The sequence below is a fragment of the Drosophila virilis genome, chromosome 3 (assembly GCF_030788295.1).
Source record: "Drosophila virilis strain 15010-1051.87 chromosome 3, Dvir_AGI_RSII-ME, whole genome shotgun sequence".
In the NCBI taxonomy this organism is placed as follows: Eukaryota; Metazoa; Arthropoda; class Insecta; order Diptera; family Drosophilidae; genus Drosophila; species Drosophila virilis.
The window spans coordinates 16,621,319-16,646,833 of NC_091545.1; the positions used below are offsets into that span (position 1 = coordinate 16,621,319).

At 45.9% G+C, this 25,515-nt stretch overlaps 9 protein-coding genes across 10 annotated transcripts; 7 read left to right on the forward strand and 2 right to left on the reverse strand.

Annotated features, from left to right (window-relative positions):
* The first annotated feature begins 118 nt into the window (after nt 1–118).
* Nucleotides 119–1,949, forward strand: elgi (E3 ubiquitin-protein ligase NRDP1 elgi). Of its 2 annotated transcripts, none has more exons than XM_032434957.2 (5): nt 119–390; nt 453–595; nt 653–1,097; nt 1,160–1,325; nt 1,380–1,949. In XM_032434957.2, the coding sequence occupies exons 1-5, from the start codon at nt 301–303 to the stop codon at nt 1,496–1,498; spliced, it is 963 nt and encodes a 320-aa protein (XP_032290848.1). In that variant the 5' UTR covers nt 119–300; the 3' UTR covers nt 1,499–1,949. The 2 variants fall into 2 exon arrangements, with proteins under 2 accessions (XP_032290848.1, XP_002047688.1); XM_002047652.4 differs by having other exon boundaries at nt 124–390; nt 1,395–1,949.
* Nucleotides 1,950–2,501: 552 nt separating this feature from the next.
* Nucleotides 2,502–3,813, forward strand: LOC6622089 (secreted protein C). The gene is made up of 2 exons (XM_002047653.4): nt 2,502–2,901; nt 2,966–3,813. Exons 1-2 carry the CDS (start codon nt 2,793–2,795, stop codon nt 3,607–3,609), a joined length of 753 nt encoding a protein of 250 aa, XP_002047689.1. The 5' UTR covers nt 2,502–2,792; the 3' UTR covers nt 3,610–3,813.
* A 64-nt stretch (nt 3,814–3,877) lies between these two features.
* On the reverse strand, nt 3,878–10,855 carry Brr2 (U5 small nuclear ribonucleoprotein l(3)72Ab). The gene is made up of 7 exons (XM_002047654.4): nt 10,694–10,855; nt 9,909–10,604; nt 8,490–9,854; nt 5,052–8,430; nt 4,820–4,994; nt 4,480–4,762; nt 3,878–4,425 (listed from the first exon to the last, which is right to left on the reverse strand). The coding sequence occupies exons 1-7, from the start codon at nt 10,736–10,738 to the stop codon at nt 3,940–3,942; spliced, it is 6,429 nt and encodes a 2,142-aa protein (XP_002047690.1). The 5' UTR covers nt 10,739–10,855; the 3' UTR covers nt 3,878–3,939.
* A 123-nt stretch (nt 10,856–10,978) lies between these two features.
* LOC6622071 (SPRY domain-containing SOCS box protein 3) lies at nt 10,979–13,653 on the forward strand. Its single transcript, XM_002047655.4, has 3 exons — nt 10,979–11,448; nt 11,720–12,281; nt 13,026–13,653. The coding sequence occupies exons 1-3, from the start codon at nt 11,122–11,124 to the stop codon at nt 13,163–13,165; spliced, it is 1,029 nt and encodes a 342-aa protein (XP_002047691.1). The 5' UTR covers nt 10,979–11,121; the 3' UTR covers nt 13,166–13,653.
* On the reverse strand, nt 13,322–25,449 carry brm (ATP-dependent helicase brm). The gene is made up of 7 exons (XM_070207808.1): nt 25,321–25,449; nt 24,715–25,046; nt 24,572–24,654; nt 17,148–18,470; nt 15,395–17,084; nt 14,533–15,324; nt 13,322–14,466 (listed from the first exon to the last, which is right to left on the reverse strand). Exons 2-7 carry the CDS (start codon nt 24,989–24,991, stop codon nt 13,592–13,594), a joined length of 5,040 nt encoding a protein of 1,679 aa, XP_070063909.1. The 5' UTR covers nt 24,992–25,046; nt 25,321–25,449; the 3' UTR covers nt 13,322–13,591.
* On the forward strand, nt 18,838–19,892 carry LOC6622703 (inositol monophosphatase 1). The gene is made up of 2 exons (XM_002047657.4): nt 18,838–19,490; nt 19,551–19,892. The coding sequence occupies exons 1-2, from the start codon at nt 18,910–18,912 to the stop codon at nt 19,828–19,830; spliced, it is 861 nt and encodes a 286-aa protein (XP_002047693.2). The 5' UTR covers nt 18,838–18,909; the 3' UTR covers nt 19,831–19,892.
* LOC6622665 (uncharacterized) lies at nt 20,556–21,809 on the forward strand. The gene is made up of 3 exons (XM_002047658.4): nt 20,556–21,095; nt 21,290–21,393; nt 21,461–21,809. Exons 1-3 carry the CDS (start codon nt 20,613–20,615, stop codon nt 21,729–21,731), a joined length of 858 nt encoding a protein of 285 aa, XP_002047694.1. The 5' UTR covers nt 20,556–20,612; the 3' UTR covers nt 21,732–21,809.
* Nucleotides 22,257–23,350, forward strand: LOC6622622 (inositol monophosphatase 1). The gene is made up of 2 exons (XM_002047659.4): nt 22,257–22,917; nt 22,980–23,350. Exons 1-2 carry the CDS (start codon nt 22,346–22,348, stop codon nt 23,254–23,256), a joined length of 849 nt encoding a protein of 282 aa, XP_002047695.2. The 5' UTR covers nt 22,257–22,345; the 3' UTR covers nt 23,257–23,350.
* Nucleotides 23,346–24,702, forward strand: LOC26531561 (inositol monophosphatase ttx-7). The gene is made up of 4 exons (XM_015176274.3): nt 23,346–23,494; nt 23,561–24,050; nt 24,113–24,216; nt 24,276–24,702. The coding sequence occupies exons 2-4, from the start codon at nt 23,574–23,576 to the stop codon at nt 24,544–24,546; spliced, it is 852 nt and encodes a 283-aa protein (XP_015031760.1). The 5' UTR covers nt 23,346–23,494; nt 23,561–23,573; the 3' UTR covers nt 24,547–24,702.
* Nucleotides 25,450–25,515: the final 66 nt, after the last annotated feature.

Genomic DNA, 25,515 nt, shown 5'->3' on the forward strand with positions numbered 1-25,515 from the left:
TGAATTCAATATTACAATAACAATTTCTATAGTTGGCTGGGCAATATTTTGAATAAAGAAGTACGCTTTTTTAAATTTGCCTCGTTGAGACGTTTTTTCAGTATTATTTTATCGATAATTTTAGAACATAAAAAAGTATATTTTCTTATCGAGTCATCGATAAGCTGAGACACATTTTGTAGTTTGCAACACTAAAAGTTTACTTTAGCCAGCACTTAAACAAGACAAGCGCAGTAAAAAAGATTTTGCAACCTAAGCTGAAGAAATTTTAATGTAGCTTGAAATTAATTAAATCTTGCAATGGGCTATGATGTCAATCGCTTCCAAGGCGAAGTGGACGAGGAGCTAACATGTCCCATATGCTCTGGTGTTCTGGAGGATCCGCTGCAGGTTTGATAACAAGAAAAACCAACCCAAAACACTTTTCATTTGGTGCTTTAAATATTCCACAGGCGGTCATGTGCGAACACGCCTTCTGCCGTGGCTGTATTAATGAATGGCTAACACGCCAGCCCACATGTCCCGTAGATCGCAATGCACTAACTACCGCGAATTTGCGAGCAGTGCCGCGCATATTGCGCAACTTGTTGTCCAGGTAGGTCGCCCACACATATGTGTACTTTATAAAAGAAGGTAATGTGGAATTTTATAGACTGTCGATTACCTGTGACAATGCGCCCTATGGCTGCACGGCTGTGCTAAAGTTGGATGCCTACAATTCGCATTTGGAAGATTGCGTCCACAATCCGAAGCGGCCGTTTCCCTGTGAAAAAGGTTGTGGCTTTGACATACCCAAGGACGAGCTTAAGGATCACAACTGTGTACGAGAGCTGCGCGCGTTAATTGTCAAACAAACTGAACAAATTGGCCAACTCAAGACAGAAATAACTGATCAACAGCTAACCATCAATGAGCTAAAGCGTGAACTGCAATTATTCAAAGATTTTATGCGTGCCATGCGCGTCTCAAATCCGGCAATGCGTGCCATTGCCGATCAAATGGAACGCGATGAGGTGATACGCTGGAGCAGCGCCTTGGCCAGGGCGCGTGTTACACGCTGGGGTGGCATGATTTCCACACCCGACGATGCGCTGCAGGTAAGAGGAACTGCGTCCACAGCAGCAACTAACTGACATAACTAACCGCTGGAATTTTACAGCTAATGATCAAACGCGCCCTGTCGGAGTCTGGCTGCCCACCACACATACTGGATAGCCTAATGGAGAACTGCCACGAACGGCGCTGGCCCCGGGGTCTTAGCTCACTGGAAACGCGTCAAAACAATCGACGCATCTACGACAATTACATATGCCGCCGCATACCAGGTGAGTTTATTGATCAGCAAATTAACCTGCAACTGTTTCCCTGACTAATAAAAGGTTTTTTTATTGCAGGCAAACAGGCAGTGCTTGTGCTCAGCTGTGACAATGTTCACATGACTGAGGATGTGATGGTCGAGCCGGGCCTGGTTATGATATTTGCGCATGGCATCGAATAGGCATTAACCATACGGCAACTACATTTAACTAAATACTTAATGTATGTCAAACAGTGCTCAGTTTTGTTGTTTCCTTGATCTAATGCATAAGCCTAAGCATAAAACACATTTGTCATATTAATCATTGTAGCGTTAAGTTAATCTCAAAAGCACTTTCACTACTATAAAAAGCGCCTCATGACGAATCTCAAGTTGAAATTTATATTTAACTTTATTTCCATATACACATAGTTCATGATATATGTACGTACATATTCCATTTAAACGCACTCACGTGTGTAGCAAAATAAGTTTTTAATTAAGCGATCTCAGCAAACAAATTTTGTTATTTGTCACTTAAACGCGCTCGATGCACAGAATATGTGTCTTTAATTAATTGTGTCTTTTATTTAAGGATCTTTAAAATTTACTTAATGTGTAATTTAATTAAAACAATTTAAAAAATTCCAAACATCACAATTTGTATTGAATTGCCATTAATATGAAGAGCATTGGGTATCCATGGCGTTTGGCAGCTGATGTAGGAACTAAAAGCTACGACTCAAAAACAATATTTGCAATACGTGATCATCTGATTGATCAAAATCAAACCGACAATGCCTACATGACAAGTGAAAACTATGTTTTGTCCAATTTCAGGAAATCCGCTTACCAGGTCATTATACATTTATATATAAACATATCAATCCCACACACTATTTTAAGTTCAAATTACGAACAGCTGCGCAATCCCAATTGAAAAGTTCACTGGGTTGCGCCGTCAGAAGATTTCGTCTCCCCCAAACCCAGCCTACAACCAGACACACACAAACACACACGAAATCTGGGCATCATCTGTTCCCGAAAAGGAAATTCAATAAGTCGCCCAACCAAAAGCAGCATCAACGAAATCAAACTAGTTCCTGCATGAGCTTTGAAAAAACAAAAGAAAAAAAAAACGAAAACCGGTTACGGCTTTTGTAGACGTTTCTTTTCTCTCTCGTTTCATTATACAAAAAGTTGTTTAAACCTTTGTCTTTTGGTGTGTTGTACGTCTTATGTTTTGTTACATGTGCCAAAAATCGATTATGATATGCTGAGACAGCTATTGGCTAGAAACATTTAAATATTTTTAAGCGTAATTAGCACTTCGAACTAACAGGGGGTGCCCCCAGACGTTTGAAAAGTGAGAGTTTTGGTGGAATAAACCGCAATCGGCGCGCGCAGCTTCGAACAGTCGTCTGTGGTGCTGCGTAGCTGTTGGACGTGCCCTGAACGTTTGGAAGTGTTCATTTAAAGCGATTAACAAAACACGATGAATTTGTCAATTTGTATGCTAATCTTTGTAGCCGTTTGCCTAGCAGCGACGTCAGCGGCGCCGCAGCTGAGGCAGCGCAACGAGAAGCAGGTTCAGGAGGGATTGCGTAAGTATCAAACTATAATCGACTGATATTGTAAAGAATACTTATTTGATTTAACACCTAACAGCTCCGAAAGGCGCCACCATCGAGGAGGTAGTCCTAGAGTCGAGTCTGCACATTAAGCCCAAGGCGCGTCAGAATGTCAGACGCGTCCGATCCGCGCTAGACGACACGCTGCATGAAATCTATGCTGAACACAAGCGAGTGAAACGTCAGTTTGGACGTGGGCGGTTTGGTGGTGGATTTGCCGGCAATGCACAAGTTGGCACCCAGGCCGGCGGCACCAATAGCGGCGTTAATGTGGGTGCTGGTCCAAATGGCGGCACTGCCGATGCCAATGTGAACCTCAATCCACTTGGTCCCCTGGGACCTGATGGCTACAACCAGGAGCAGTCGGCCTCCAATGGGGCGGCTAATAGCAACTTCAACAATGGCTTCGATTCCGGCTCATCGGCGGCCAATGCACAGGCACAGGGCTTTCAGTCGCAAAGTGCACTTGGTTCATTTGGTGCATCCTCTGCCAGCACGGCTACCCAATCGCAGAATTTGAATCCATTTGGCAACAGCAACTCTGCGGGCGCCTCACACAGTCAAGTCTACAAGCTGCCCAACGGCCAGACCATTAATTTTGCCTCCACAAATAATTTCGCCAATAGTGGATTTGGCAACAGTGCCAACAGCCATGGTGGAGCTGTATCCGTTAGTGGATAATGCTATGCCACAGTGAAGGTATTCAATGTTACGAAGAATCTATGTGCAATTATGTATAGTCGATTTTCAACTAAATTCAGGTTATTTTTCCCTATTTATACATCTCTTACAATATCGTAAAAAAAAAACCAATAACATGGCCGCGTCGAAAATAATACTATGATAATTTACCAACACATACGTAACGGCTTATTATGCCTTATTTGCTTACCATTTAGTTGTCATTAACCAGTGTTCGCAAACTCCGAAATACATCGAGCAACCGTCATTTTGATAAAATGTTTGTGTTTTAGTTTTATTGGTTCGTTAGGGTGATTGGTGTTGTTGGGCTTAGTCGGATTCGCTTTCGCTTTCCGATTGAAAATCGCCCACTTCAATGGAGAATGAATATTCCTGATCGCAGCCCAAATAGGAATCGCTCATATAGTACAACGTATAATCATGCTTGCCTGGGCTGGGCGCCACAAAGTCAAGCTTGACTTTAGCCTTTTGCTGCAGCGTAAGTCGTTTAATGGAGAGCAGTGAATTGGTTTTGGGATCACCAATGACCACCCACCAGCCCTCCTCACGTTTCTGCGGGAAGAATGGCGCTATAACCGGGCCGGTGACCTCATCCTCGCGCTCTAGCTGCACTACAACATTGACCGTGGAACCAGAATTGATGCGATCCTTATCAACCACCTCGTAGTTGAGTTCAATGTTGGGATAACGATTGCAGAAACGCGCCACATCGGCCATTTGCACATCGGACAGCTGTAGCAGGCGAATGCGATCCTCATCCTCGAGCTCCATTATATCGAAAACAGTTTCAATTTTCTGCAGGAAAGTACAATTTATAGACAAGCTCGTATTTAAGTACGTTATTATTACCTTATCCGTGCAGCGCTTTATGATGTCTGCATTGAAGTGTGGCAACTGCCGCAAATACGAATCCTTGCTCCACATGGCCTGAGTAACCATCTGTGCCAGTTCCATGGCAGCGACAGCAGGAGACAGCCAGCCATTAGAGCTTAGCACATCCACACAGGCCTGTATCAGGCGTATAGCTTTGCTGAGTATCTGCTCAGTGTCGCCCTGAAGCTCTGGTCCTAGCTGCAGACGTGACAGATGCGCCTGAAGCAACAAGTTTGTTTTAATGTGAGGATCATTGAATCTGAAAAACGAAAGTTTATTAAAACATTTTAATTTGAAGATAAGCTGACATATTTACTTGGGTGCTGTTTCATTGGGCCCAGTTAGTTTATTGGGCAAACGCTGGGAGAGTGTGCGTAAAACCTGCTCCTCGTGATGCCTCACCACCACGTCCTCATACTCTGCTGCTGATGAAATGATCTCCAACAGACCGCGCACTTTGGTTTTGCTATTCAACGACAAACTGAAGAGCTCTGCAGGTAATATGGATAGATTAGATTTGTGAACTACCAGTCCAGTCTAAGACTTACCAATTGTCGTATAGTTGATATAGTAGTAGGCGGCAATCATGCCCAAATTCAAGGGCAGCGTGTCCATGTCATCCTCAACGCTAATGCACTTGGACTGCTCCAGATCGCTGAGCGTGTTCTCAACGAGCTCCGACAGATGATCGGACAAATGACGATGCGTTACGCCCTGCAGATTGTAGTAGTTGGGATTCTGGGTTAATCTCCGATAGAGGAATGTCCACGTTAAATAATCGACTGCATCCTGTTTATTCTCAATGGTTTTGGTGACCACCTCAGCATTGAAATGATCGTGCATGCGATGATCCAAATGACTTTCGATGGGCAGCGGCTCGTTGATGAATTTCTTGAAGAAATCCTTCTTGGAGCTCTGACACATTAGCACACACTTGGCATCCGCATCCTCATTGGGCCTGTTGGCACGTCCAATCATTTGCAGCACATCCGTAATGGGATAATCCTCATACGAATGATTTTTGCCGTTGTAGAATTGTGTGTCCATGATGATAACGAGGTGCGACGAGATGCTCATGCCCCAGCACAAGTCGCGAGAGACAACAGCCACCTGCACTGCGCCCGAATCGAACAGCTGCTCGACTAGACGGTGATCCGACGCAGACAAGCCCTCGTGCAGATAGGCGACGCCTTGGGCGAGAGTCTCTTTAAGAGTCTTGTCCGACATGCGTTCGAGGAAGGGCTGTATATCATCCTCTTCGGCATGGAAAAAGCGATTCGGCTGCAAATCCGAGGCAGCGTACGTCAGTATATCAATAGCTGTAAGACGCGCCTGTTTACGCGACGAAACAAACACAATTACGGGCTTGTGAGAGCTATACTTGAGTATCGCATTGTAGACGGGCTTGGACATGGTCGCAATGCGTGTGGCATTGTGGGTAACATTGAAGCCCTGTATGTGCAGCTCCAGTGGTATGGGCCGTACGCTTGGATGAAAGTTGAATGTGGCATTTGGATTGCAGCCCAGCCACTGGGCAACGTCACGTGCATCTGTCAGAGATGCGGATAGTGCTACAATGCGTATCTGCTTCTCGATTTGTGAACTAATGTAACGCATGCGGGAGCAGACAATCTCCATAACGGGTCCCTCCTCTCCACCCACCAGTTGCAGTTCGTCGACGATAAACAGATTTATCTGTTGCACATTCTTGCGCTGCTTCCAGCGACGCGACAGCACATCCCATTTATCCGCTGTGGTTATAACCAGTTGTCCTTTCGCTATTAGCTTTAGATCCGTGCCCGTTTCACCAGTCAATTTGACTACCTTGATATCCAGACCGCCAAACTTGGTATGCCAGTCGGCAAAGACTAGATCGGCAAGCGCCTCTTGGGACACCAGATAGACGCAACGCCCATCGCTGCTTTGGCTAAACAAACGCATTATGGCAAACTCGGCAATGGTCATTTTGCCAGAGCCCGTGGGCGCGCCTACAAATACATTCTCATCGCTGTTGTAGACCGCATTGAAGACCTGCGTCTGTATGGGATTGAATTGCGGGAAACGTTGCGAATAGAATGCCTCAAATTTAGGCTGACGCAGAGCGCTGATGGGTAGCGGTTGTAAGTCCAGCAGCTCCGTGGGTGGCATATTTTTTTCGGGCAATATAAGATGCCTAAAGGATACGGGCAGCTGTGTCTCAGCGCCTATCCAGCGATCGGAGACAATTCGCAGAAAGTATTGCGGCGGCAGAGGCTCAAAAACGGGCACAAAGAATTTCAACTGATGCTCATCCTGGGCGTACTTCTGCTTAAGCAAAAAGAATTCATGATGCAGTATAAGTTCCGAGTCGACATCCTCAATCAAAATCCAGAAACCCTCCGACTGACCGTGCACCTTTTCATCCCATTGAAAATCAGGCGTAATAGTGAGCTCCACACGCAGCGTTGCTCGCGTGATGGGCTGAATGTGCGTGGATAGCTCCAGTTTGGGGAACTGATGCACGAACTTGTGTATGGTCTTGCCCAGCTTGGGTACACGTATTAGTTCACCCAACTCATGGGGCTCCAGATCGTACAGACGCGACCAGGGAAAGTGTTTCTTCTCCAGCTTCTTGGCTATTTCATCGGGCATTTTCTTGAACTGTCGCAACGGTGTCATCGATTGCCACATGCGACGATCAATCATCTTGCAAAGCGTCAGCGTTTTATCCGCCAGCTGCGCCCAGCCGCGGGTCAGGACAATCTCAAATATGGCACGCATCAGACGCGCAGCGGATTGTGTGATGAAAACCATGTCGGACATCAAAGCGAAGCCCTCCAGCTTCAGCTGTGAAATATAGGCTTGCAACAGCACATTCACCTTGGCGCTATGCTCCTCAATCGACTCCTTGATGGGTATGGGCACGCGCTCCATGAGCTTCTGCAGTTCCAGTTTCTCCTCCTCGCGCACAGAGATATGTCGAAACTCCGACGACAACGAGAACACGCGAAATAGTTCAATTTCGCTAAGAGTTTGCTTCAGCAACTGATTGTATGTCAACATTGTCTCGTGCGTCAGATAATAGTGAGATGCAATTCGTCCAAGATCGGTGACCTGGAAGTGACCCGTCTTGCGTTCGTATTTGATCAGACCACTGCGCTCCAGGCAACAGGCTGCGGTATGCAGTAAATCTGCACGATGCTGCTCCAGCAGCGGATCCGCTTTGATCGCATCATGCGAAACGCCATACAACGTGGGATTGCGTAGCATGCGTATGTACAGGTAAGTATAGCCCAGCCAGTTGACCGCATCCTGCAGATGCTGTACGGTGCCCAGAACAATTTCAGCATTCAACATGTCCGGCAGCTTGGATACAAACTGTGATTCGATGGGCAGCTGCTGATTTAACAGCGATAGGTAAAACTGCAGCTCACTGTGATTCGTAATGAGTATGCCCTCGCCCTTAGTATCGTACTGAGGACGTCCTGCACGTCCCAACATCTGCAGCACATCCAAGGCGCTCAACTCGACCCAGCGACCCTTTTCCGGATTGTAGACCTGTGTGCCCTTGATGATTACCGTGTGCGCTGGCAAATTGACACCCCAAGCCAAGGTGGCAGTCGAAACCAGCACCTGAATGTGCCGATCAGCAAATAGATCTTCCACCAGCGTACGATCCACGCGCGTCATGCCAGCGTGATGTATGGCAAAGCCATAGGGTAAGAGCTCCTTAAGCTCCGTATTCTTGACCTGTTCGGCTTCGGTCCGCAACACTTCCATGCTGGCTGAGCCCTCGCGCAGGAAGCTGCCCAACGTGTCCTGTTCCAGGCACATGTCACGAACTGCGCGCGCCGTTTTGCCCGTCTCCTTGCGCGAGTGCACAAATACCAGCACCTGATTACGACCAGCATGCTCCATTGTTTTCTCATACACAATCTCGTTCATCACCTGCATAGGAAAGTATATTACATAATTGTCAGAAAAAGAGCACTTAGATGAAGACTTACCTGGAAACGTTTCAATGCCTTCTTCTCCGTGACACCAATGTACTGTTGCTCCAGTGCCACTGGCCGATAGCTATTGTCAAAGTAGAAGAGGCCCTTGTCGGGTTTGACGCGTAGAAATGTGGCCACGTCCTGGTAGTTTGGCAGCGTGGCCGACAAGCCAACCAGACGCACATCCTCCTGTGTGGTCTCAATGTTGCGTATGGTACGTGCCACCAGAGCCTCCAGAACTGGTCCACGCTCATCGTGCAACAAATGAATCTCATCAATAATGACAAGACGCACCAAACTGACAAATGTGCGTTCGCCACCCTTGCGTGTTATAATATCCCACTTCTCTGGCGTGCAGACAATCACCTGAGTCGCAGCGATTTGCTCACGCGTCAACTGGTGATCGCCCGTCAGCTCGGAGACGGTAAGGTTGTAGCACGCCAGGCGACGCCCAAAGTTTCCGACCATTTCCTGCACCAGAGACTTCATGGGTGCCACATAGATGATCTTGAAATCTTGAGCATTGATGGTGCCATCCTCGTTGATGTGCTTGCCAATTTCTCGCATCATCGTGAGCAGGGCTACATTTGTCTTACCAGCACCAGTGGGCGCACACAGCAGCATATTCTCATCGCTGTCCAAGGCGGCTTTGTAGAGACGACTCTGAATGCGATTTAAGGTCTTGAAACCATCGAAGACGGGTTGCACATACTTGGGCAGCTTGTCAATAGGCTGAAGTTCCTCGTTGGCATCGAAGGGTACCTGCTTTAAAGCGGGAACATGCACCTCTTCGTAGCCCTTACGCTGCTTGCGATAGCTGCCATCGGGCAGCTGGCATCGCTTGTTGGCCATAAAATGAGAGCCCTGGGTAAAGGCCAGCTCGTCCAGTTCCAGCAGTTGACGCACACCGGCCACTTGACCAGCAGCCGCCGCACCGCCATCATCGGCATCGCCTTTGCCACGCTTGCTGGCGCGTGCATCAGCCTCTTCCTGCTCATCTGCCTTGCCTGTGTCCAATTGACGCAGTATCTTGGCCAGCGCTATATTGCCACGCATCTTTTCACGTATACGCTGCCGCTCGCTGTCCGTTTGTGCGGACGCCAACATGGTACAATAGAGTATCATCTGGCGATTCAGCTTCAGCTGCTTAATGAAATCAAAGCAATCATAGCCCAACAGCAGCACCAACTGATTTTCGCAATCGCGTTCGTCGGCGGCATCTTTTAATATCTTGAGGACATCTGCTGCCTTGCTCTGCGAGACCATAGCATCCTTATAGTATTTGCTCAGACAGCGCTGCAGCCAGTAGGCATCAATGTCCAGTGGATGAAGCGAACGATCCTTTTTTACATTGCTCGCAGCCTCTTCGCTGGCAAGCTGTAAATTAACATAAGTATAATACGTGATTTTCGTGGGTGTGATATTACTTACATTTTCGGCATGCAGCGTATGATCGATGCGTGCCTCCTCGCCCTCGTCCTGGGCATCATCATCGCGTATCTCGCCGTACATGTCATTGTCGCTCTCCTCTTCGGACTCCTCGAATTGCACATTGATGCCGTAGGCATCATCAATTTGCTCCTCATTGTTGGTTGCTGCTGTAAGCGCATTCACTGCATCGCTGCCAAAGTCTGTGATCTTCTTGCCCAAATTGACGAGCAGTGCAAATCGTTCGTCTGTTACTTCGCCCAGCAAACTGTCAACGTCGCGTTTGCGCTCCCGATCCTTAAGCCGATCATTCTTAAGCACAGCTAGAATTTCATCCGCGGCGCCGCATAATATATCGCGCGGTTGATCACCCAGCGCCTCTTGTATGAAACTTAGCAGCACCTCGTATGTTTGACGGGTCTCCTGCGTTTTGGGGCGATACACAATGCCTACCATTTCATCAATACCCTCCGAAAGCAGTGTAGCGCCTTTCATGCGCTCAAAATCGTACTGTGCCTCGTCACGTTTTTGCCGCTTCACCTTGCGTTCTTCTGTTTTCTCCGGCTTTGTGCGTTGATAGCGGTCCCCCATACGGGTGCCATCCAATTTGCCCACCAATGAACACACTTCGCCGGTGGCTTCATCGCGGCGCGGACGCTCGATGAGACGAACATCAGCTTGCAGTACAAGATTAGAGTTCTGCCAAGAAAAAAAATATATTAAAATTTTTCAGCAAACGTTTACCGCATGTATCAGCACTTTTTTTTTAACTCTTGTAAAACACTTACCGCCTTATACTCATACTGCAATTGACGTGCTGCGGCATCCGCCATATTTCTTTACCTTTCCGTAAGCTTTTGTGTGCTGAATTAACTTATTTTCGCAATTTTTATGCGGTACAAACATTCGGCATTTTCACTCTTTATTGGCTGGCTGCAAGATAGGGTTGCATTACTGTCGATACTATTAGCAACGCTTGGTATCGACATTTTTATATCGATATACACTTTGACAGTGTTGCATTTTTCAACACTAGTTTTTTTTGTAGCTCTGGTCACACTGTAGTTACTATAAAGTAAAAGTAAACAAAACAAACAGCGCTCCGCTGTAACTGCAATATATTGAGCACCAAATCGATAATCAGTTGTATTGCGACCTCGTCAGCGAGTAGATCGTAACCAGGCCAATCAAACTAACTATATAAACACATATCAGAATGCTGCCGCTGCCAAGCACAGATCAGGATCTACGCTGCCCTGGATACTGCGATTGCCGTTTCCCCAGCTGCATCGATGTAGCCAACCACAAGGGACATATACCCGACTTGGTGAAGTGCCGCTGCGGCGAGGACAGTGCTAATGGTGTGCAGTGGCAGTGGCACCAAGTGGAAGAGTCCGACGCACAAATCATAGGCAGAGACATCATATTCCATCCCACATACAGTCAGGGCACGGCCATTGTGCGTGGAGAGCAGCCACTGCAGCAGGACAAAGTGCACTTCTGGGAGATGCGCGTCATTACAGCGCTGGCAGGTACAGATGTGGTAAGTTCTAGAGCACGGCAAATGCATCTTAAGGGATTAAAATAGTCAGCGAGATAAGCTGCATTGTAAAGATAAGACAACAGGGACACACTTGTCACTGTCTGTCTGTTTTGGCATGAGGAAATCGGAGCATTGGTAGCCAGAAACCGAGTGGCTGAGTTGATAAGCAAATCATGTACCCCTCTCGAGTCGCGCGCTTACAAAAAGGTCAATGCAAACATAATAGTCCCAGTTATTACAATTTCTTTCTCTGTCTCGTAATCTTTTCTAGATGTTTGGCATAGGCACTGACCGCGTTAATCTGGAACAATTTAAATTTCACTTTGTCTCTGCATTGGGTACCAATGCTCAATCTTGGGGCTATTCATACAATGGTAAAATTCAGCATTGTGGGGACCAGTTGCCCTATGGCCAGAAGTTTTCCCAGGGCTGCTTGGTGGGCATCTATTTGGACCGCACGCGTGGACACTTGGAGTTCTATTTGAATCGCCGTTCACTGGGTGTTGCCTACACAAATATACCAACAGATCCGCATGTCAAAATCTATCCCATGGTCTGCTCCACAGCTGCCAAGTCTGTCATACGGCTGATTAACTCCACATCACAGCCGGCTACACTCCAGCTGAGAGCATTTGAGGCGCTCTCAAAACAGCCGCAAAAACTCGATGAGCTGCGTCAAATGCCCGGCTTGAATAACATAATGCAATCGTATTGGTTTCTGGCTCCACCCGTGCGTTATTCCAGGTGCTCAAGGGACCCCGAGCTGGACCTGGGCGATGAGGCGGTGCTGCCCAGCTCCAAACTACGCCTGGGCAGAAAGCAAAAATATAGAGGTAAGTTAAGCGACAAATTATACAAGATGTCAAAATATGAACTTATAAAAGCATTTGCCACATTATTACTCTGCTTGTGTGAGGCACTTTAACATGGTTATACATTTATCGAGTACAAGTCAATAAAAGCAATTGTTGTGAACTAATCATATACACTTCCTTTGTATTATTCTCGATCAATTTGTAATCATGCCTAAGAGCCCACTCATTATCGTGTTTAAGGTTTGCTCAATTTGCAAACCAATATTTAAGAAGTAAATAAAGTGCCTTTATCTATTGTAATTCTGGTTGGTTTTGCTCGAGATAAAGATAGAGATAATATTATTAGATTTCATTTACTTAAACTAAACCTTAACTTATGAAAGTTAAATTGTTTACACATATATAGGAGATAACCAGGTCTGAATTTCATTAATATTTATTCTTATATTTAACTTAAGAAAATACGTACCTACTCGTAATACGGGTGAGAATCGCATAGGGGGGCGATGTTGTTATTTGTTTTGTATGTGTCGCTTGGATAACTCTTGAATATGTAATTGAAATCATTCTAGAATTCAATTATGCATTTATGTCATTTTTTTCAAATTACAGATAATTATTGTTTATTCTGTAGCCATGTCCATGTAACCCCTCAACACCCTCGCTTTATCTCCAGCTATATATTATATACTTAAGTTACGAGACCTTGTTCTCTCTGTGCCAATTGACAATCAATTAAATATACATATTTCATTTTTTCAGAAACCGACGATGTCAACATCGATGAGGATCTATATGCGAATGCGCACAAAATTCCGGTGCGGCGTAGTGAGAGCGGTGATGAGGAATATGCCTCATCCATACACGAATTCTGTGATGAATATTTTCACTATTTGTTGTAGGTGGCCATAGCTTAGTTCCAATAGATTTTTTTTTTGCATTTATTAAAATACAATGTACTCTAAATAGGCATAAAGCCTAAACATATATTCTTTATGTTTGTTCTAGTGTATTCGACACTCTTGATTTGCTTTTCTTTTCTATAAAAGACAGTCTGATTGATTTAAGACAGACTGTAGATTTATTTAAAAAGTATTTTCTTTAAATATATATGAATATATCATTGTATTTTTGATGTGCGAAAAATTGTATAAAGTTTCATTATTGCGATGCAGCTTGGGATCTCGGGGTAGTGCTAAGAACGGGATTGGGTATTGCGAACTGAATTTGGGTGGCTAAAAGAACTTAAAATAAACTAAATATTAGTTGCATTCGGCGCTGTCGGACGTATCCAAAGCGAATCGTTTGAAGATGACGCCCAGTGGCAGCTAGTCCATATCATCGTCATCATCATCCGATATGGTATATTTCTTTTGGGCGCGCTTGCGACGCGTTTGCTTCTTGGATGTGGTCGCTGCGCCACTGCTAGCCACCGAGGCAGCTGTTGAGGATTGTGTGGGCGTGGCTGGTGCACTGGCCAGTGATTTGTTGAGTTTAAGCTTCATTTTAACTGCCGCCGCCGAGGTGGTGGCTATTTCCTCATCATCCGAGTTATCATCGCCCTCATCGTCATCATTGTCCGAATTGTCGGAACCACCGCCACCGCCATTGCCGTGAGCATCGCTCGTGTTGTCGCCAGCAGCTACAGCGGCCGCATCCGCAGCGGCCGTTATTCTTTGCCTAGCGCTTACAAACACTTTTTGCAACGCCATGGAATCTAGATAAATGAGTGATGCCTCCTCATTGTAGATTTGCGCATTCTGACAGAGCTGCATAAAGTCCTTTTCGAGCTCATTGAGATCCGCGTATTTGCAATCCTCGATGCGTTGCAGTATTTTCTTAATGTCCACCGGCCGCTTGATAATATCATAATAATCGGGCAACCGCTGGCGCGAGGGAAGCTTCATAAATGGCTCTGAGAGCGTGCGACCATCCTGAGTGTGCTTGATGACAGCGCTCATGATCTTGTGCATTTGCTTCTTGGAGCGTTTGTCCAAATTCTGGCGGCGTCTGCGCTTCAATATCAGTGAATCGTCATCCGACTCATCTTTGCGGTTCTTGCGTTTGCGACGCTTGCGCTTTGAGTCGTTATCCTCCTCCTCCTCTTCGTCAAACTCGGCGCCATCATCGATTGCCTTGAGCCACTCCTTTTCGGTCAGACTGTCCGTGTAGTCAACCTCCTTGCGCTGTCGTGATCCCCGACCTGAAAGTTCAAGCGAAATAATTAGATTATGGTTCTCGGCATATATACAAAACAAAATTAACTTACCCAATATGGTATCTTCATCATATTGGTAGTGGAAACGCTCCACCTCGTCATCGTCCTTCGTTAGCCAGTCGGGCAGCTCGGATTCATCAATTAGACGGTCTCGGCCCGGATGAATATCCTCATCCTCTTTCTTGCGTTCAATATCCATTCTCTTGAAGATTTCAATTTCTTCCTCACTGCGCGCTATCATCATGTTAATCATCTCATCATCGGGCACTTCATTCTCTTCCTCTTCCTCGTTGTCGTCCTGATGCAAAATAGTTTGCAAAAATTGCTGACGTTCGCTGCCCGTGGATTTCTGATCGAACATGCCCGCCTGAATGACTTTCTCGTCCATGTTCAGCTTGTATCGGGCCGCGGCCAAAATACGCTCCTCCACCGAATTGACCGTCATTAGACGCAATACACGCACCTCATTACGCTGACCGATACGATGAGCACGATCCTGCGCTTGCAGATCCTGATGCGGATTCCAGTCAGAATCAAAGATGACCACTGTGTCGGCTGTCTGTAAATTCAAACCGAGACCACCGGCGCGTGTGGAAAGCAAGAAGACAAAATAATCGGAGCCCTTGGCATTAAATTTACGCAGCAGTTCGCCACGATCCTCAGCCTTGGTGGTGCCATCCAGGCGCAGGTAACCAAACTGGCGCCAACTAAGATAATCCTCGATAATGGTCATGCACTGGGTCATCTGACAGAAGAGCAGCACACGATGATTCGTTGCCTTCAGTTTGGGCAAAATACGATCCAACAGCTCAAATTTACCTGACACTCGATAAAGATCGGGTCCTGCAAAAAAAAAAAAAATCATGTTAACTTTGAAAACCGAACCTCATACTAACAATGGTTAAATAATTACCTGAGACTACGCCATGCCCTCCAGTATGATCGCAATACTTCTCCTCGATGTGCTGGAACATGAACGGATGATTGCATAGCTTGCGCAGCTGAACGATGGTGTTCATTAAAGCCTTGGCGCCGCCCTTTCCATGCTTGCCCTTCTCGGAGCCATCGGTAAGCAGGACACCCTTGCTCTGCATGTGCTTGTAGAGAACGCGCTGCAGTGCGGACATGTCGCACTTGATGATGTACTCGACCTTATCGGGTAGCTGATGCTCGACCTCCTTTTTGAGACGGCGCAACAGGAACGGACGCAGCACCTTGTGCAAGCGGCGAATAATCAAAATGGTTTCCTCCTCATTCAGTTCAACTTTCTCGCCGGTGGTTGCAAACGGCGCATTGAACCACTGCTCAAATGTGGAGCAAGATTTGAAAATGGAAGGTAGCAAAAAGTTGAGCAGCGCCCAAAGTTCGGGCAGCTTATTCTGCAGCGGTGTGCCCGTGAGTAGCAGTCGATAAGGCGCTATGTAATGTGTATTGAGCACCTGCGTCAATTTGCAATGATGATTCTTCATGCGATGACCCTCGTCGATGATCATGTACTTCCATTGTATCTTGGCCAGCACCGCCTTGTCCTTGATCACATACTCGTAAGTGGTTAGCAGCACATTAAATTTGGTGGCACGCATTTGATTCTGGAGCAGACGGCGACCCTGTGGACTGCCTTTGTAGCTGACAACGCCAACGGAGGGCGCCCATTTCTCAAATTCCAGCACCCAATTGGGAAGTGTGGAAAGTGGTACAATGATTAAATACGGACCCATCACCTTCTTGCGATCCATTAGATAGGTGACCAGTGAAATGGTCTGAATGGTCTTGCCGAGACCCATCTCATCGGCCAAAATGCCATTCAAATTGTTGTTATACAGCGAGACAAGCCATTCGAGACCCTTCAACTGATACTCTTTCAGCTGGCCATTGACCATAATAGCGGCCTGCTCTGTGACCTTCTCGTGCACAGTGTGCGCAATGCTGTAGTATGTTTGCTCCTCAGTACGATATTCATCATCCTCGACCTTGACTTGGTTAATCAAATCGTTGGCTTCCGGATCACCTGATTGCGCCGATTTGTCTGTTGTGTCTTCAGATCCCTCTGCGCTAGAATTACGCTCCAACTGTGGCTGCTCCTCAAGCTTTGGTTTCGCTTTCTTCTCTGGCGAACCGTCGTTCTCGTCATCGTCATCGTCTATCCAATCCCAGCCGGGATGCATGTTCAGCCAGCGATGTAAATGCTTAAGCATCGGTGCATCATCACCGGTTAGCTTCTTGCCGCTGCATTGCTCCACCACATGGACACGCATATCGGCGGCAATGCTGCTCTCATCAATGTTGACGTATTCGCCGGTCATGAGCAGCTCCTTTTTGTACTGCTGCAGACGTTTGCCTTCCTCCTCCTTTTTCTTCATCTGGTCGTCCTTGTGCTGCTTGACCATCTGTGTGAGATTGCTAATGTACTCGTCTGTCTGGGACAGCAGGAATGCCAAGCGCTTGTCCTTCTTCTGATCGATCAGTTTGCGGTAACCCTCCTCATCCTCGGCCATCAAGCGACGCATACGCTCTTTCTCGATGCGCTCCTGTTCCTTCTTCTGTTCACGTTCCGCATTCGCATGGTAGTTCATCACGGACTTGTTCATCCGCGCCAGCTGAGCCTGCACAGTACGAATTAAGATTTAGTGTTTGGGAAAAACTTCTCCTGGTCTATTTGTACCCACCTTGTTATTGCGATGATATTCACGCAGATCCTTGCCATGCTGCAGCACTGCAGACAAGAACTCAAGATGCTTCTGTCTGCGTTTCCGTTCCGCTTCGAGTTTCTGCTGTTTCTCGAGCTTCTCGGTGGCGCGTGCCTCGCGCAGCCCTTGACGCTTGGTACGCTTGTAGAACTTCATATTGATGGCAGTCTCCAGCGTTGTGTCGCGTCGTGTGCATTGTACAATTTCCATGCGCAGCTGACGTTGAAAGTTCAGAACGCGCAGAGCACGCAACTCAATGGCCGCCTGAAGGCGCAGATCCTCAGACATTGTGGCCGGCAGCCTTTGTAGCTCCTGCATGCGAAGCGATATGCGTGCAGCTATGCGATTCTCGCGTTCCTGCAGCAACGTGATAGGATCGAGACCCACCGGCTTGGCCACGGTGGTCACGCGGTTTGGTTTGGCCATTGGCTGTTGCTGTCCGGGCGGTGCGCCTGGTCTCGGCGGACCCGGTGGCGCAACTTGATTACCAGGCAGACCTGGCGCCGCAGGACGCACGCCCTGCACCTGCATAGGTGAAGCTGGTATCAACGGCTGGCCCCCAGCTGCACCCATGGCCAGCGGCTTACCACCATTGTGCTGCTGATGCTGCAACTGATCTGGTGGGGGCTGCAGAGGCTGCTGTTGCTGTTGTTGTTGCTGTTGCTGCTGCATTTGTTGTTGTTGCTGCTGTTGCTGCTGCTGCTGCTGTTGCTGCTGCATCTGTTGTTGTTGCTGCTGCGGCGGCGGAGGAGCGCCACCGATCAGCGGCGGCTGGGGCTGCAACGGTTGCCCTTGCATATGCGGAGGCGGCGCTGGCTGCATTTTCTGTCCAGGCACTGGCGGGCCGTATGGACTAGCTGGTGGCGTAGAACACTGGGGCGGGGTGCCTGTCGAGGGCGGCTGTTGGGGCTGCATAGGCTGCTGACCCCCATGCGGCACACCCGGCGGCGGTCCACCCGGCATACCCGGCGGTCCGATGGGCGGCGGCGGTTGTTGCTGTTGCTGCTGCTGTGCCGCCTGCAACGCCTGCTGCATCTGCATGGAAATGGGTTTGTTGCGTGCCAGCATGCGGTAGGCAGTGATCTGTGTGCGCAGCAGATTAACCTGATTGCCATTGAGATGCTGGTGCTTGGAAGTGGCGCGCATTGCCAGCAGTTGCGAGTAGCGTGGATCCTCTTGCAGTCCCTTCTCCTCCATCGAGTCAATGGCCCGTTGCAGGGCATGCAGATTCTCTTGGCCGGAACGCTCGGGCGGACCGCCAGGTGGACCACCAGGCGGGCCCTGACCAGGCTGTGGCGGACCCTGCATAATATAAGTTTCACATAAAATGAGAGTCCAAACATTGGGTGGAGCGACAATTTGTCAAGTTAATCCAATATATAACACGACCACTTCAGCGTTATCCCTTCCTTTACTTATATCTAATATTTGATAAATTTGATTATCTTCTTTTATTTTTATTTAGATCATAGCGAATAAATTCTCTTCTATAATTCTAAAAAATAAACTTATTTTACTCAGTGTTAACCCTTTTGCAAGAGTATTTAGCCGTCGACTCCGCAAAGATAGCATGTTTGGTTTTAATTTACAAAACAATTAAAGAAAAAGCTTTTTGCATCTCACAAAACTTGAAATTATCTCAGTCACGATGAGTGAAAAATTCAGTTCGATAGCTCAGTGCGAATTCATTACTCGAAGGCAGCTGACAACGCTGCCCGAATCTTTAGACTCGAAAGTAACAATGACAAGCACAATGGCAATTGAGGAGCTTTACAAGTTCATCTACCCGCTAGCTGTAAAAGCAGGTGAAATACTACTCGAAGGCTATCAAAATTCTGGAAAATCAGTGGCATTGAAGCGCAACGAATTCCACAACGTTGTCACCGAATACGATAATGAGATTGAGGAGTTTCTCATGACCAGCATACTGGCAAGCTATCCAGAGCACAAATTTATTGGCGAAGAGGATACGCACAAGAACAACAACATAACCAAGGAGCTGACAGATGCGCCCACCTGGATCATAGATCCCATCGATGGCACCTCCAATTTCATTAAACAGATACCCCATGTATCGGTTTCGATAGGACTCTCCATCAATAAGCAAATTGTGCTGGGCGTGGTAAACAATCCCGCCCAGGGCAAGCTCTACACAGCCAAGTTGGGTCAAGGAGCCTTCTGTAATGGTAAACCCATTCATGTCAGCAATTGTGAGCGTCTGAACGATGCCAATGTGGCCTATGAGGTGTGTCTGCAGCACGAGCCAACGATTAGAAAAAAACACATCAAACGCATATACTATGTGGGCTCTCAGGCGAGACGGTTCGTACAATTAACTGATTCACATGAAAATCAAACTCTATTTAATATTTCTTTGCTTAGCTTGCTTGGCTATTCCGCTGTAGTGGATTCACTTTGCATGGTCGCCGCTGGCAACTTGGATGCCTTTCACATTGAGGACATGTATCCCTGGGACTGTGCCGCTGGCTATCTGCTTATACGTGAAGCTGGCGGCGTTGTTACGCATCCGTATGGTGGCGCCTTCGACATTATGAAGCCCGACTTGATATGCGCCGGAACAGAGGCATTACGAAAGCAAATTGAAACTCTAATACGCAAGGCAGATCAAGCCAAGTCTGTGGGAGGCGAAGAGGATACTTAAATATACATATTAACTGTTTTTTTTTTTTGGTGTGGACAATAAACAAGTTTTGTATATATGAGAAAAATAAGTATGTCTATTAAATAAGCTACAGTGCACACCGAAACTCTTTTAAAATTTAAATTATACTTTTGGTATAAATTTGGTGTTGCCACCTCGTAAGGCATACGCGTGGAGCTGCCATATTAGCAATATTTTAAAGACTGGCAGCACCTAACGCAATTTAACTTCCAGTTAAATCAGCCAACTCAAAGTAATTTTCTTTAAGTTAACATATTTTAAATATTTTTTTTTTTGTAATAAAATATTTTATAATTTTTCATTTAGTGATGTTTGCTTTCTATTCTAAAAATTTGTTATATTTTTTTTTTGTTTAATTTAAAATTTGTACTGATTTTAGAGACCCTGAATGCAAGATTTTGTGCAATTATTTTATAAATAGCTTTCTGCTTTGCATTAATAATATTTCTTATCAAGTGACACAAATTAATATTGTGCGTATCTTATCAATGTTACAACAGCTTTATAGCTTTAAGGAGATGTAGACATGGTAATTAAGTCAAAGATTAGCCTTATCATTTTTTCTTGACTATCATCCCGAATTGGATCAGACTCAATCATAAAGCGACAGTACCCCTTTCGAACGACTCTACTCTTCAAAGTTCAAAGTTTTTTGCATGCTAGAGCTTTGGAAAAGCTTTTTAAAGCTGTATGGCCGCAACTCAAATTAGATATTAAAATTCATTGGTTAGCGTCAGTTTGTCGAGTCCAAAACAAGAAACATGAGCAACAACACAATTAGTGAGGCGAAACTGAAGGAATATTACGAGGTTGCTCTGGATTTGGTGCAGAAATGTGGTCCTATGCTGATGGAGGGTTATAGAAAGCCCAAAGCGGATTTTACGGTTAAGGCAGACTTTTATGACTTGGTCACCGTTTATGACAAACAGATCGAGGATGCCCTCACGGCTGGTCTGCAGACAGCCTTTCCCGAATCCCTAATCATTGGCGAGGAGGAATCGGCAGCTACTGAACGGCAAGCCGTATTAACAGATGCGCCCACCTGGATCATTGATCCCATTGATGGCACCACAAATTTTGTACATCGCATACCACATTGCTGCATTTCGGTCGGTCTGACCATCAACAAAGAACTGGTCGTCGGCATTATATACAATCCGCCGGCAAATGAGCTGTTCTCGGCATGGAAGGGTCACGGCGCCTACTTGAATGGCCAGCGCATACACACCTCAAAAGTGACTACGGTAAGTTCTGGCTGGTTATCATTATATAATTTCCAAAAAAAAAAACACAACAATCATGATGATAAAGAGACCGCAGTATAAGTATAAATAGTCCAACTTCGTTAAATGTTTGCTTGCACCCGCGAATCATAAACAAAAGTTTTCGAGTCTTTTTTTTTTGTGTTGCTCTCTCATTTTTGAAGCTTTTTTTTCAGATCAAACAAGCTGTGGTTGCCTACGAAATCTCGTTGATACATGCCGCCGCCGTGAGAGACAAGAATGTAAAACGCCTTTACAAGTTGGGCTCAAATGCCACCGCGTGAGTTCAACATTGAGCTTTAATTGTGCGAGAGACTAGAAAAAGCACTCCCATTGTTTTTTAACAGTACTCGCAGCTTTGGCAGCGGTGCGCTGGCCTTGTGCTATGTGGCGACTGGACAGTGTGATACGTATCATGTTGAAGACCTAAAGCCGTGGGATATTGCAGCCGGAGCCGTAATACTAACGGAGGCGGGTGGCACCATTTATCATACCAAAGGCGGTAAATTTAATGTGATGAAACCGGATCTTGTGTGCGCCAGCACAGATGAACTGGCCAAGAATGTGATGAGTCTCATTGAAGAAGCCGATCAAATTACGGAATATACATTTAAGTAAATTTGTAAATATATGAAAATACTAAAATGCAATCAAAACTTTATGCTGCTAATAAAATGTAACAAAAATAAGCCCATATTTAAAGGATCTCATTAATATATGTGGACTCTGCTCAAGTTAAGAAAACATTTCAAGTTTTACTTGGCAAATAATTATTGTTAAGCAAAGAAAACTAATCCCGAATGGATAAAGAATATAATAAAAAATATTTTAGATAAAGACACTTAAATAATATCTCGCGTTCTACAAATACACTTTAAAAAATTGCATCATATGTGGATGACTTTTTAGTTGTCAATTGAAACCGGTTTCGTTTTTCTCGCAATTTGTCGACTACCCTATGCGATAGACACATGTATGTTAAAGATAACGAAACTTCTATTTGTGGTCGTCAAACTAAACGAGATAAAGCTGGAGCAGGCAGCAAGCAACTGATTTCAATTTTCAGTTCATCTTCAGTTCAGTGCAGCAATCAAAGCTCAATGTAAACAAATGCGAGAGATTGTTGAAATTGCTGGAGCTTCGCTCGCCGATCAGTCGGCAGCTGGAACCAAGACGCTAACAACGACTGCGCGGATTGCATAGATCATTTGTCATTTGCATACAGCAAAAAGATGTCAACGGAAATTGAGGAGTTGTATAACTTTATCTACCCGCTAGCCATAAGGGCGGGCGAAATTCTGCTCGAGGGCTACGAGCGTAAAGAGAAGAATGTGGACATTAAGGGTGCATTTTATGATGTGGTCACCGACTATGACAACAAAATCGAGCAGTATCTTATGGGCGAAATACTGGCCAAATATCCGCAGCATAAGTTTATTGGTGAGGAGGAGACAGCCAAGAACAACAATGTGTCTAAGGAGCTGACAGATGTGCCCACCTGGATCATAGATCCCATCGATGGCACCTCCAATTTCATTAAACAGATACCCCATGTATCGGTTTCGATAGGACTCTCCATCAATAAGCAAATTGTGCTGGGCATTATGAATAATCCAGCCCAGGGCAAGCTCTACACAGCGAAGTTGGGTCAGGGAGCCTTCTGTAATGGTAAACCCATTCATGTCAGCAATTGTGAGCGTCTGAGGGATGCCAATGTTGCCTATGAGGTGTCTTTACTGCACGTTCACAAAGTGGCCAACAAGCATATCAAACGCATCTACCATGTCGGATTGCATGCTAGGCGGTAAGTAAGCTAATATAGTGCCACCTTGAAATGCTATAATCTTGTTGTTATTCTGTGATCAGCATGCTAGCCTACTCCTGTGTGGTGGATGAGCTATGCATGGTGGCCGCTGGCAATTTGGATGCATTTTATATTGAGGACATGTACCCTTGGGACTGTGCCGCTGGCTCATTACTGGTGCGTGAGGCAGGAGGAGTGGTGACACATCCTTTTGGCGGACCTTTTGACATAATGAAACCGGATTTAATTTGCGCTGGGACCGAAGAGTTGAGAAAAGAAATTGAAAACCTGCTCCGCAAGGCGGACCAAGAGCATTCGGTGGGGAGCGGAGAAGTTTAGAATGTTTTAACAAAAACACAAACGTAATTAACAAATATATAAGGGAAAAAAATAGAAACAAATAAAGCTCGGCAATTAAAATAATTTAAGAGTATGCATACAGAAAGCTTAATTTGGGCTTTAATTGTTATCTCTTTGTTAGAAAGAGCTTTGAATAAAAAGCTTTGGAAACTTTGTAATCAAAAAAGTAGATAAATTAACATTACGCTTTGTTGCTGAACGGACCGCAAGCCTTTTTGTAAGTCTCACTTTACGATCAGCCAAATATGTACAAATTAATACATATATATATTTTGGCTTTTAGGAAACCTATAGATATGGCCCATATAAGCGACGCAAAGATCAAGGAGTACTACGATGTTGCTCTGGACTTAGTTATCAAATGTGGTCCCATATTTAGGGAGGGCTACAATAAAACAAATAAAGAGGTTATGGTGAAAGCGGCCTTTTTTGACCTTGTCACCGTTTACGACCGTCAAATTGAAGAAAAGCTAACCGAGGGTCTACTGAAAGCATTCCCTGAATCACTTTTCATAGGTGAAGAAGCGTTGGCTGGTACGAAGCAGCTGCCGGAGCTGACAGATGCACCTACATGGATCATTGATCCCATCGATGGCACCACAAATTACATACACAGACTTCCGCATTGTGGTATTTCGGTTGCTTTGGTCATTGATAAGCAGCTGCTGGTGGGCATTATCTACAACCCAGCGGCAAATGAATTGTACTCGACGTGGAGAGGACATGGCGCCTTTCTAAATGGCGAACCCATTAAAGTATCCAGTGCGGCTACGGTTGTTATATACCACATGGACACATAAAAACAGGGGTCTATTAACGAATTGTGATATTTCAGATGTCCAGCGCGGTGGTAGGACACGAAATAACTCTTGTTAATGTGGCTCCATTGCGTGATAGATGCCTTAAACGTGCTTATAAACTGGGCTCTGTAGCTGCTGGGTAAGCCATGATTAAATGAGCAATGATTCACGAACTAAAACATACAAATGCATGGACAGCACGCGATGCTTAGCAAGTGCTGCCTTATCCCTGGCATACGTAGCAAAAGGCACACTGGATGCTTATCACGTGGACTATCTAAAGCCATGGGACGTGGCTGCCGGAGTGCTGCTGGTGCGCGAAGCCGGCGGGGTGGTACATAATACAAATGGCAGCGTGTTTAATTTGATGAAGCCAAACCTTGTGGCCGCCGGCACAGAACCGCTTGCCCAGGAGATCATACAACTGATCGAGCAATCAGCTCAAATTAAGGACTACACATTCACTTAGTTTATAAGCCAATTACTGCACTTACATTGGGCGGCATGCCGTGCGTTTGATAGCCAATCGGCGACATATTCGGTCCAGCTGGTGGCATTTGCATGCCCATATGCGGCGCTGTAAATAGGACAATCCGATATTAAACTTGTTTATAAAACTACTGAATTATGCGCATACTCATGCCCTGATGATGCGGCGGCATATGATGGCCTGGTGGACCCTGCCCGGGCGGTCCATGTTGCATGGGATGGCCGTATGGTCCAGCTGGATGACCCGGAGGGGGTGGTCCTTGCATGTGCGGTGCACCAGGCGGTGGTCCCTGCGGCGGTCCTTGGGGTGGCTGGTGCGGATAGGGACTATGTGGCGAGGGCGCAGGGCTTTGAGAGGGTGGCGCCATAGGGCTGGGTGCCTGTGGTGGCGGCATCGGACTATTCGCCGGCGAGGGCGAGGCCATTTCGCTGCGTTTTATATTAGTTCGTTTTGCACAGGACAGCCCCTATAAATGTTAGCTAAAAAGTTGTGCAAACATAAAAATACAGTATTTTTGCTTAGTTTTCAGCATTTCATTGCTCTTAGTTTTGCGCAAAGTCCATTTAAATGTATATAAACTGTATATGTAATCGTTATTTGGCTTTGTTGCTCTCCTCCTCACCGCACACACACTTTATTCGCACATGCCTTAAAACTCATGTAAAAAGCCTTCGCTGCGCTTGTTTTACACGACACACATATCAGTGATATTATCAGACACCATATTGCACAATATTTAGACCGAAATTTTACCTATTTGCACAATTTGAATACGTTTTAGGTCCCCCGATTTTCACACTTTTTATTGGGCGATAGACGCGACAATGGCGGACGTCTCTGTATAACAAATTCAAAACTGTGGCAACCCTATGCACCGGCAAAAATTGGCTGCGTTCAGCTTAACATAAATTATTGCAAAAATGTTGTTAAGAAGAAACAAAGTTTATC

What these genes read in the sequence shown, in the direction of transcription:
- elgi (XM_032434957.2), top strand. Translation starts at nt 301, where the DNA reads ATGGGCTATGATGTCAATCGCTTCCAAGGCGAAGTGGACGAGGAGCTA. An exon ending in TTCTGGAGGATCCGCTGCAG is followed by an intron (nt 391 to 452) that starts GTTTGATAACAA and finishes AATATTCCACAG; the next exon opens with GCGGTCATGTGCGAACACGC. An exon ending in CACCCGACGATGCGCTGCAG is followed by an intron (nt 1,098 to 1,159) that starts GTAAGAGGAACT and finishes GGAATTTTACAG; the next exon opens with CTAATGATCAAACGCGCCCT.
- LOC6622089 (XM_002047653.4), top strand. Translation starts at nt 2,793, where the DNA reads ATGAATTTGTCAATTTGTATGCTAATCTTTGTAGCCGTTTGCCTAGCA. An exon ending in GCAGGTTCAGGAGGGATTGC is followed by an intron (nt 2,902 to 2,965) that starts GTAAGTATCAAA and finishes AACACCTAACAG; the next exon opens with CTCCGAAAGGCGCCACCATC.
- Brr2 (XM_002047654.4), bottom strand. Translation starts at nt 10,738, where the DNA reads ATGGCGGATGCCGCAGCACGTCAATTGCAGTATGAGTATAAGGCG. An exon ending in AGGCATTGAAACGTTTCCAG is followed by an intron (nt 8,431 to 8,489) that starts GTAAGTCTTCAT and finishes TTTCCTATGCAG; the next exon opens with GTGATGAACGAGATTGTGTA. An exon ending in CCCAATGAAACAGCACCCAA is followed by an intron (nt 4,763 to 4,819) that starts GTAAATATGTCA and finishes TTCGTTTTTCAG; the next exon opens with ATTCAATGATCCTCACATTA.
- LOC6622071 (XM_002047655.4), top strand. Translation starts at nt 11,122, where the DNA reads ATGCTGCCGCTGCCAAGCACAGATCAGGATCTACGCTGCCCTGGATAC. An exon ending in CGCTGGCAGGTACAGATGTG is followed by an intron (nt 11,449 to 11,719) that starts GTAAGTTCTAGA and finishes AATCTTTTCTAG; the next exon opens with ATGTTTGGCATAGGCACTGA. An exon ending in CAGAAAGCAAAAATATAGAG is followed by an intron (nt 12,282 to 13,025) that starts GTAAGTTAAGCG and finishes TCATTTTTTCAG; the next exon opens with AAACCGACGATGTCAACATC.
- LOC6622703 (XM_002047657.4), top strand. Translation starts at nt 18,910, where the DNA reads ATGACAAGCACAATGGCAATTGAGGAGCTTTACAAGTTCATCTACCCG. An exon ending in GTGGGCTCTCAGGCGAGACG is followed by an intron (nt 19,491 to 19,550) that starts GTTCGTACAATT and finishes TTCTTTGCTTAG; the next exon opens with CTTGCTTGGCTATTCCGCTG.
- LOC6622665 (XM_002047658.4), top strand. Translation starts at nt 20,613, where the DNA reads ATGAGCAACAACACAATTAGTGAGGCGAAACTGAAGGAATATTACGAG. An exon ending in ACACCTCAAAAGTGACTACG is followed by an intron (nt 21,096 to 21,289) that starts GTAAGTTCTGGC and finishes CTTTTTTTTCAG; the next exon opens with ATCAAACAAGCTGTGGTTGC. An exon ending in TTGGGCTCAAATGCCACCGC is followed by an intron (nt 21,394 to 21,460) that starts GTGAGTTCAACA and finishes GTTTTTTAACAG; the next exon opens with TACTCGCAGCTTTGGCAGCG.
- LOC6622622 (XM_002047659.4), top strand. Translation starts at nt 22,346, where the DNA reads ATGTCAACGGAAATTGAGGAGTTGTATAACTTTATCTACCCGCTAGCC. An exon ending in GTCGGATTGCATGCTAGGCG is followed by an intron (nt 22,918 to 22,979) that starts GTAAGTAAGCTA and finishes TTCTGTGATCAG; the next exon opens with CATGCTAGCCTACTCCTGTG.
- LOC26531561 (XM_015176274.3), top strand. Translation starts at nt 23,574, where the DNA reads ATGGCCCATATAAGCGACGCAAAGATCAAGGAGTACTACGATGTTGCT. An exon ending in AAGTATCCAGTGCGGCTACG is followed by an intron (nt 24,051 to 24,112) that starts GTTGTTATATAC and finishes GTGATATTTCAG; the next exon opens with ATGTCCAGCGCGGTGGTAGG. An exon ending in CTGGGCTCTGTAGCTGCTGG is followed by an intron (nt 24,217 to 24,275) that starts GTAAGCCATGAT and finishes ATGCATGGACAG; the next exon opens with CACGCGATGCTTAGCAAGTG.
- brm (XM_070207808.1), bottom strand. Translation starts at nt 24,991, where the DNA reads ATGGCCTCGCCCTCGCCGGCGAATAGTCCGATGCCGCCACCACAGGCA. An exon ending in CGCACGGCATGCCGCCCAAT is followed by an intron (nt 18,471 to 24,571) that starts GTAAGTGCAGTA and finishes TATATTATGCAG; the next exon opens with GGTCCGCCACAGCCTGGTCA. An exon ending in AATATCATCGCAATAACAAG is followed by an intron (nt 17,085 to 17,147) that starts GTGGGTACAAAT and finishes CGTACTGTGCAG; the next exon opens with GCTCAGCTGGCGCGGATGAA.